Source organism: Galeopterus variegatus, unplaced genomic scaffold (genome assembly GCF_000696425.1).
Source record: "Galeopterus variegatus unplaced genomic scaffold, G_variegatus-3.0.2 Scaffold4, whole genome shotgun sequence".
Classification (NCBI taxonomy): domain Eukaryota; kingdom Metazoa; phylum Chordata; class Mammalia; order Dermoptera; family Cynocephalidae; genus Galeopterus; species Galeopterus variegatus.
The window spans coordinates 102,017-111,710 of record NW_007726115.1 but is presented as its reverse complement, the minus strand read 5'-3'; the positions used below and the strand labels follow the sequence as shown (position 1 = coordinate 111,710).

General features: G+C 43.0%; 1 protein-coding gene across 1 annotated transcript in view; it reads left to right on the top strand.

The window, feature by feature from the left end:
- The window catches only part of HEBP2 (heme binding protein 2), an 8,547-nt gene extending 803 nt beyond the window's left edge, over nt 1-7,744 (top strand). Inside the window, exons 2-5 of the mRNA XM_008575415.1 lie at nt 6-62; nt 518-653; nt 1,357-1,537; nt 7,180-7,744. Of these exons, the coding sequence (XP_008573637.1) occupies nt 6-62; nt 518-653; nt 1,357-1,537; nt 7,180-7,378 (573 nt within the window). The 3' untranslated portion in view covers nt 7,379-7,744. The remainder of the gene's footprint in view (nt 1-5; nt 63-517; nt 654-1,356; nt 1,538-7,179) is intronic.
- The last annotated feature ends 1,950 nt before the right edge of the window (nt 7,745-9,694 follow it).

Sequence of the window (9,694 nt, the reverse complement as noted above, 5' to 3'; positions counted from 1 at the left end):
GCGTGGCGGCCCACGCCGTGGAGACGCCAGGCTGGAAAGCCCCGGAGGCCGCGGGCCCCCAGGTAGGCACCTCCCGCGGCGCGGAGGGGCCGCCCTCGGACTGATCTGCAGGGAGGTCGGAGGGGCCCGTAGAGTTAGGTAAAAAGTACAGGGTTTAAAATGGCTCGAGGCCCTGCCCCCCGTCCCGCGCGAGAGGGTAAGTTCGTCATTTAGCCGTAGCCCCTGATGGGAGCCACACCTCGATTACCAGTCTTTACGGAAAAACGAACAAAGAAGGAATGGTCCCGCCGTGCGACCCTCCTGTTGAGGGGGTGTCATGGACGCTGGCCGTGGTGAATCCGCCGCCGTCCCTCATGCCGAGGAGGGAAACCTCGGGGAGAGGCCTCGCCCACCCCCAGGAGCCGGGCCTCGCAGACGGGCCCGTCCCAGGTAGACCTGAGATCCGGCGCCGGTGCTGTTGTATCTCACGTCTTGCCCTCTTAGAATTGTTTCTCACGTTTTCTCTGTTCCATTTTAGCCTGGAAGTTATGAGATCCGACACTATGGACCAGCCAAGTGGGTCAGCACTTCCGTTGAGTCTATGGACTGGGATTCAGCCGTCCAGACTGGCTTTACAAAACTGAACAGCTACCTTCAAGGCAAAAACGAGAAAGGTACAGGCATTGTTCCTTGTAATGATGTATGTTGAGATTGCGTCCCCGGACTTCTTATTGAGTTTTGGCTTATTAAAGTAATATCCTTTATTAAAAAATAACCAGATCATCAAACACTTAGTATTTCCAAACAAGGTCCTCAAGACCCCTTAGCGTCAGCTGGAGGTGGGTAGTACTGCGTAGTACTTTTCAGCCCCGGTTCTCTGTGTTTCGGCTAGATGAACGGAGGCTCTGTGTAACTAGTGATACATCTTTTTCCATGGCTAATTCTTCAAGATAATTTGGAGATTGGTAGGGAAAGAGATACATCAGGAGGCAGGAAGGTACGCAAGATTAGGAATCTCAAGTCTCAAGTCATAACTTTTGGTTCTGTCTCTGCTGCTATATATATTTTACCAGGTCTCTTAGCCTACGGGACCTCACTTTCTGAATTGTAAAAAAAGAATTTACTAAACCATGTAATATCTAATTTCCCCTTTTATCTCTAAAAATATTGAATTTATTAACCCACAATATCAATAGTACAGGAAGTGTTGAATAATTGAGTAATTTTTGCCTCATTTTTTAAGATGAAAATTATGTTAAAAGTAAATATTTATGTCAATAGTGTAAAGTCAGTCAAGCAACTCAGATTAAAAAAGAATAGGTTAAATTTTGAAAAGTAGTCATAAATACACCAAATCTGCTCTCATTTTTATGGCAGAGATGAAAATAAAGATGACAGCTCCAGTGACAAGCTATGTGGAGCCCGGTTCGAGTCCTTTTAGTGAATCTACCATTACCATTTCCCTGTATATCCCCTCTGAACAGCAATCTGATCCGCCCAGGCCTTCAGAGTCAGATGTCTTCATTGAAGATAGAGCCGAAATGACTGTGTTTGTACGGTAAGTGATAGATAATTTATAGCCCTGCTGACTGCTACGTCTGCTGACTGCTAGTTTTGTGTGCACTCACAGTTTAGCTCCTATGCAATTTCAATAGACTTTTCACCCTTCCAAGGAAACAGGTCTAACTCATCTTGTGGTGTTTTCCCACTGGCTTAGTTATATATGTTACTAATGTCTGTCACAAGATATAATCAGTTCATTTATGAAAAATCTATTGCATACCTTCCACACATAAGACACAGCACAGATTATATTTCCCCCAAAACATAAGCTTACGTACATTTATGTGAACAAAAATACCTTAAAACACAGTACCTGATATTTGTCTTAGTTTTTTCAGGCTGCTATAACAATACCATACACTAGGTAGCTGTTAAAAAACAAATTTATTTCTCACCACTCTGGAGGCTGGGAAGTTCATGTTCAAGGCACTGGCTGTTTCAGTGACTGGTAAGGTCCCATTTCCTGGTTCATAGATGGCACCTTCTCGTTGTGTCCTCACATGATGGTGGAAGAGGCAAGGTAGCTGTCTGGGTCATCTTTTATAAGGTCACTAATCCCACTCATGAGGGCTCTACCATCATGATCTAATCACTAACCAAAGACTCTACCTCCTGATACCATCACATTAGTGATTAGGTTTTCAACATATGAATTTGGGGGGGACACAAACATTCAGTTGACAGCATTCTGCCCCTGGCTCCACAAAATTCTTGCCCTTTCACATGCAAAATGCATTCATTCCATCCTAATGTCCCCAGAAGTTTTAACTCATTCCAACATCAACTCAAAAATCTAAAGTCCAAAGTCTCATCTAAATATCATCTAAATCAAATCTGGGTAAAACTTAAGGTATGATCCTGAGGCAAATTCCCTCCAGCTGTGAACCAATGAAATCAAACATGTTATATACCTCTAAAATATAATGATGTGACAGGAATAGGATAGACATTCCCATTCCAAAAGGGTTAAATAAATAGGAAAGAGGAAATGTGTAACAGGTCCCAAGTAAGTCCCAAACCTTAAGACCTGAGATTAATCTTTGACTCAAGACTCTGCCCTCCAAGCCCACTGGGGTGGAGGCTTAAAGGTTTGCTATACAGGGGTTGGACTTCCAAGGCTCCAAGTGGCCCTGCCACATGACTTTAGGTGGCTTGCTCCCCACTGCTGCGCTCATGAGTTGCCTACTTGTAGCTCTACCAGGCTGGAATTGTGTACTAGTGGCTCTACCAGTCAGGTGTGCCCTGTTCCCATGGCTCCAATGGACATTTCCCTAGTGGAGACTATCTGTGGTGGCCCTGTGCTCACTGTGGCCCTCTGCCTGAGTCACATACCCAAGGCTCTGGGCAGCTCTGACCTTCAAAATCTAGGTCAAGGTAGCCATACCCCTATGGCTCATGCACTCCATGAGCTGGCAGAAATTGCACCGCATGGATGCTGCCAAGGTTTACTGTCTGTATTAGTCTGTTTATGTTGCTTATAACAAAATACCTGAAACTGGGTGATTTATAAAGAAAACATTTATTGCTTATAGTTTCAGAGGCTGGGAAGTCCAAAGTCCATCTGGTGGTGGTGACAGTGACTCAGGGGTCTCACATTGCAAGATGAGGGAGAGAGCAGAAAGAGAAAGACAGACTCTCCTCTTCTTTTAAAGCCCCGAGAACCATGCCCCTGACCATTTTTAATCCATTCACTACTGCACAGTCCTACAATCCAGTCACCTCTTCAAGGCTCTACCTTTCCATTACCATAATAGGTACCCTCTTAACAGTCACCGTGGGGGCTAAGTTTCTAATATGTAAAACTTGGGGGCACAATTCAAGCTTCAGTGAGTTTTGGGGGACATAATTCAATCCACTACACCATGCCCTCCAGAGGGATGCATTGGGGCCCACACACCACATCTTGGCCCACTGGAGCTGAAACTGAGGCAGCCAAGAAGTGCTGCAGTGGAATATAGGGAGCAAAGCCTTGAGGTGGTACTAGGCAGTACCCGTGTGCTTTCCTTGGAATTGTTCTGCCCCCTAGGCACTGGCACTCGGTCTGCGATGGGAGGGGCAGCCAGATAATCTCTGAAATGTCTTCAGGATCATTCTTCCATTGTCTTGAAGAATAGTTCCTGGTTTCTCTTCAGATGGCAGTACCAAACTAATCTCCTTACTGAAAGGTTGCTTGGCCACAGCCTTATTCTCTTCAGAACAAGCCTTCTCATTTCTTTCAATATGGATAGGCTCAGAATTTTCCAAATTTTAAAATTCTGCTTCCCTTTCAATTAGAAATTCCATCTTTAAAGTGTCACTCTCTTCTCACATTTTACTATAAGCATTCAAGAAAAGCCAAGCCACACCTTCAACACTTTGCTTAGGAATTTCTTCAGCTAAATATCCTTTTTTATCACTCACAAGCTCTATATAACACAAGGTCACAAACACAAATCAGCCAACTTCTTTGCCTCATCATAACAAGGATCACCTTTCCTCCAGTTTCCAATAACGTGTTTCTCATTTCTAAGAGTTCATCAGAATGACCTTTACCTCAGACCACCACAGTCTCGTACATCTCCCACCATCTCCTTCGAACTGCTCTTGCCATCCTTAGTAGTGCCCTTGTACTTGTTACATGATTACAGTTCTCTCCAGTGTGCCCCCCCTGCATCATCCATATGTTGACCAATCTGTGCCCTTGACACGTGTTTATCCTTTAACTTTCAGAATGTCACTCTCTTGTCATTCCTCCTTCTGTTTCTTTATTGCCATTAGCTCCTGCTTGGCTTCTCACCCCAGGAATCACTGCTAATAACAATTGTTGATCCTCATTTCATAGCAAATGTGCTCTGGGTGATCCATTCACTTTACTTCAACTCCCTGTGTCTAATGACTCTCAAATCTAGTAAGTGTCCCAGATCTGACTTACTTACTTCTTGGACATCTCCATTTTGGGGTGTGGGTTGGGGAATCAAACTCAACTGCTCTAAAAATGATCCTTCCTCCAATTCCAAAACCTTGTCTGATCTTATAGTGCCTGTCTCAGTAAAGGGCCTCATCAGATAGCAAGGAACTTTATAGTCATCATCAGCACAGTCTTTCCAGCAACTGGTCCCCAGATCTGGCCCATTCACCTCCAAAATAATTTGTGATTCTGTTCTTTTCTCTCCATCCCCATTGTTACTTCATCAGGCCTCATCTTATAGGGACCACACCTAAGTCACCTATGAATATTCCTGCTCTCAGCACAATGCCTGACACTCCCAGTAGATACTGGGATGTTTATTGATCTCAATTGAATTCTTTCTTGACTGTTTCACTTCAGTAGCCTACTACCTGTTCTCACTGCCACAGTCTTTTCCTCTCCTCTTCCACACTGGAACTATGATCTTTCTTACAACAACAAAACCCCAACCTGTTACTTGATTTGAAAGTTTTTGTCAGTTTCCTCTTGCTTCCAGGGTGAAGCTCAGGTCATTCACACAGCACACAATGCCCTTTATAACATGACCCAGCCCTGTCTGAGCTGCCCTACCCACGCTTCATTCCATGCCATGCTCTTCCACATCTCTCTACCTTTGACCTCAGGCAAATTACTCAACTTTTCCTCGCTAAAGTCTTCTCTTCTGTAAGATGTGTATAATCATAGTACTTACCTATCTCATAGGGTTGCCATGAAGATCAAATGAGTTAGTTTATGTAAAACACTTAGAACATGCACATTTGTACACTACTAGCTCTAGAGCTGTCTTTTCTCTTTCCGGAGAGCCCACTTTCATCATACAGGACAAATGACACCTCCCCTCTAATGCCTTCCTCAGTCTTTCCAGTTAGCCAGCCACTTTATCCTCGGTGCCTTCCCTCTGTTATTATTATTCTAAGTTATAATGACTTATTTATAGACTGTAGCTTTCTCAAGAATATGACATCATATTACTATGTCCATGTCTGCCAGCTCCTAGCAAGGCAGGCATGTGGGTGGGGGTAGGGGACACGGTATATGTTTGTGTACTGGATGAAGCAGCGGATAGATCAGTGTAGAACAACATGTATTCACAGAACAAAAGATGATTTCTAATTAGGAGGTTCAAGATTGGATTTTAAGGAAAAAAAGGGATCTGAAAACAAATTCCCTTTGCACAGAACATCCTAAGCACTGGCTGTTCATTAAGGAAATAAATAATAAATTTAGGAGCCAAAATGTTTCTTTACACATGGTTCAGAATTATATTCAATTGACAAGATGAAAATGATAGAACAGAATTGTATCAACTCACCTGCAGTGCTTTATTTTATGTGCACATGCATACAGAGATCCTTCTTCCATACGGATTTAAAAGGAACTGCCTGCCAGGAATGCTGGGTTGACATTGTTGAATAAAACAGACATGGTTTGTACCTTGAGAATGTGCATCTTATCTGAAGCAGGATAGGACTGATCTTTTGCATTGGCACATTAAGAGTAAAACTTATACCAAAGAAGGCATATTAGGAATATTTTTCTTTCTCAGTGTATTCCGAACCTTCAAAATCAAATTCGTTGTGCTTGCGTATCAGTAACTCGGGTAGGTCAGTGTGCTGTCATGGTTTAATCTCTGGATATTTTTGTTTACAAGATTTAAAATCTATACTTAAACTTTTATTCTCTTTTCCCACTTTTTATTTAAATCTTTTCACCGTCTTTTCTTCGCCAGCCCCATAGCAGCCTCTTAACTGCCTTGGCCCCTTCCAATCTATTGTCCATCTATCTGCCTATATTCTTACCCAGATCTGACCAAGTTCTTTTTCTGCTCAACATCCTTCGGAAGAATCTCAAAAGGCCTTAGACTAATATACAAGATTCTTTTCTGGCTCCAAATCACCTTTCTAACCGAATTTATGGAATGGCCTCACTATGAAAATGCTTTGAAGTTTTAGACTTATACTCCTTTTCCTATCCCTCCTTTTTCTTTGTTCAGCAAAACTATCCTCCATTCCAGGCCCAACTTGGATGATCTCCTCTTACCCTAGATTTACTTATATCCTTGGTGCTCCCAGAGCACTTCGATCCTGTACCTGTTAAAACTCTTCTCAGGTTGTATAGAGAGAGAGCTGCCAAAATGTTGGTCTCTTCCATTAGACTATAGAGGTCGAAGTGATGTCATGTTCGTTTGTAACCCTGTGCCTACCATTTTCCCAAGGAGAGAAAGAAAAAAATGTTCAACAGAAAATTGAGAGTCTGGGAGTTGGGCTTCTAGGGAAGTTTCAGTGTGGGTCTATGACCAGCAGCAGCAGCATGTATCTGAGGGCTTGTTGGAAATGCAGACTCTCAGGCCCCACTCCAGACCTCCTAAATCTGCATTTTAACAATATCTGTAGTGACTTTTGTGCACATTAGTTTGAGAAGCACAGGGTTAGAGCACAAGAGATAGTATAAATTCTAAATCTGCCTGCCAACAGACAGGACTTTTGCATCCTCCTGAATCTCCTCAGTGTGTTTGAAGTCACATGGAGACTGGGAGCCAGAAGGGAACATGCAATTCAGCTGCTGAGAGGGGGTAGTTTTGAAGCTGCAGTTCATCCAGCATTCATGGTAACAGCTCCTGCTTTTCCTTTCAGACTGACATTTGCATCAGTATTAAAATCATTCACGGTTATATACTTTCTTCTTTGTAGGTCTTTCGATGGATTCTCTAGTGCCCAAAAGAATCAAGAACAACTTTTGACATTAGCAAGCATTTTGAGAGAAGAAGGAAAAGTTTTCGATGAAAAGGTTTTCTACACCGCAGGCTACAGCAGTCCTTTTAAATTGCTTGATAGAAATAATGAAGTGTGGTTGATTCAGAAAAATGAACCCTCCAAAGAAAATGAATGAGAAAATGAAAGAAGTTCCATTGCCAAGGGCAAAATTTCTGTTTAATATAGACATCAACACTACCTATAGGTAACATGTATGTCTAGTGCCTTCTAGAGAGCACTGCTGTGGGTTGAGCTTATTTCCAGTGTGCCTTTTTAATGCTTGAAGCTTTATCTGGATACACAGACAATAGGGGACAGCAGTCTATAAACATGTAAATTAGTCATAACCATGGTAGTCTTTATTTCTGTGAGGATCAAGGGAAGTCATGTGACTTCTGTCTTCTTCAGTGCATTGCAATCATGTTGCCTTATTCTGCCTGGATTTGTGTCAGTTGGATATTATCACCTCCAGATATTATCAATAAAAATATTAAAAGATTTATCCTGTGTGTAACAACTAGGCTGTCAGGCCTGGAAAGGTGAAATTCAAGTGAATGCAGAAACCAAGCAGTCTTTTGTAGCTGCTCCTGTTAGGTTCTCTGTGGAGCCTCTTCCCCATCTGCCCCCTGCCTCCAGTGCACAAAGAAAACTCTCACCCCAGTGTGTTGATAATTATTTTGTGACAGGATGTTTATGAAGTTAGGGACTTCCTATCCTATTGGACACTCAATAAAGGCATGTTTTTTGAAGAAATGTCCACAAACATGTAATTTTTTTTTTTCTCCTTTTTGTCTTTTTTACTGACCGGTAACGGGATCGCAACCCTTGGTGTCGCGCCCATACCGGGGACCGGCAACGGGATCGCAACCCTTGGTGTTGCGCCCGCACCACGCTCAGCCAGTGAGCAGGAACCGGTCTCCACATGGGATCCGAACCCTCAGCGGGAGTGCCGCCGCGCTCCCAAGCGGCGCACTCTCCAGTGCGCCACCGGGCCAGCCCCACAAACATGTAATTTTAAAATTCACTTGAATTTTTAAAGTGAGTATTTTTAGAAGTTACATAAAAATGGTTATTCAAAGAGTGGGTTGCTGCAAAATCAAGGAAGTTAGAAATCCTTGCCTAATTGTGTTAGAAAGTGCTTGTCCTGGAGGAGATAAGGTCCCATTCAGACACCTGGAAGTTTTTTTTTCCATTTTGTCTTTTTTACTGACCGGTAACAGGATTGCAACCCTCGGTGTTGCACCCGCACCACGCTCAGCCAGTGAGCAGGAACCGGTCTCCACATGGGATCCGAACCCTCAGCGGGAGTGCCGCCGCGCTCCCAAGCGGCGCACTCTCCAGTGCGCCACCGGGCCAGCCCCACAAACATGTAATTTTAAAATTCACTTGAATTTTTAAAGTGAGTATTTTTAGAAGTTACATAAAAATGGTTATTCAAAGAGTGGGTTGCTGCAAAATCAAGGAAGTTAGAAATCCTTGCCTAATTGTGTTAGAAAGTGCTTGTCCTGGAGGAGATAAGGTCCCATTCAGACACCTGGAAGCCTGTCGTGGGAAGAGCGGTAGCTGTGCTCTGGGCTCCTGGAGGATGGTAGTTTTAGGATGGGGGAGAAAAGCAGGGTGGAACTAAAGTCATTTCTCAACAAAGCTGCCCATGAATGTCACCACTCCCAGTTTTCATCATTGTGTGTTTAAACAGAGACCATACATTAACTCATCAAGAGACAGTCACTTTTATAGGAGATTCAAGTATTCAGTGGATGAGAGGGTGAGGCCAGATGATATTAAGGTCCCTTCAACCCTAACATTATATGATCTCTCTTAAAATTAATATCTCCCTAACCTGGTATAATAGGCCAACGGTTTCCACATGGATTGCCTTCTAGGTGCACTGGTCTAAGCGCTTCACCTGAATTATCACATTTAACTTCCAGAACAACCATGTGTGCCACATTTTATTGTCACCATTTTACAAAGAGAAAATGGAGGCACGGAGATGTTAGGCAGCTTGCCCCGAGCAAAACTGTAAGGGCAGAGGTTGTCTGCTCCAGGTCTGTGCTGTTGACTGCACTCTGCAGGTGGCCGGCTATTCTGGTGCAACTCTCTCAGGCAACTGACTGGTGGGCGAGGACTGTAGGGTAGTGGTATTCCTGCATAAAAATCATTCACGATTATGACCTCAGAGATACCTTTGAGACTATAATTTTTGATATAAAACAAGTTAGATTTCTGGTTATGAAATTATTATGGTTATACATTTTAAATTCCAGGCAATTATTTTCCAAAGGTATTTGCTTGAGTTACTTCATTGATTGTTTGCATTTTTATGTTTGAAAAAATAAAAATCACATTTCTTTTTTAACACATTTATTGTCATTAACTGGAGGATGCCTTCTCGCCCTTCTACTAATGAATGTCCACAGCACTAACCTCCGCTGTTAGGAGGTCAGTGTTT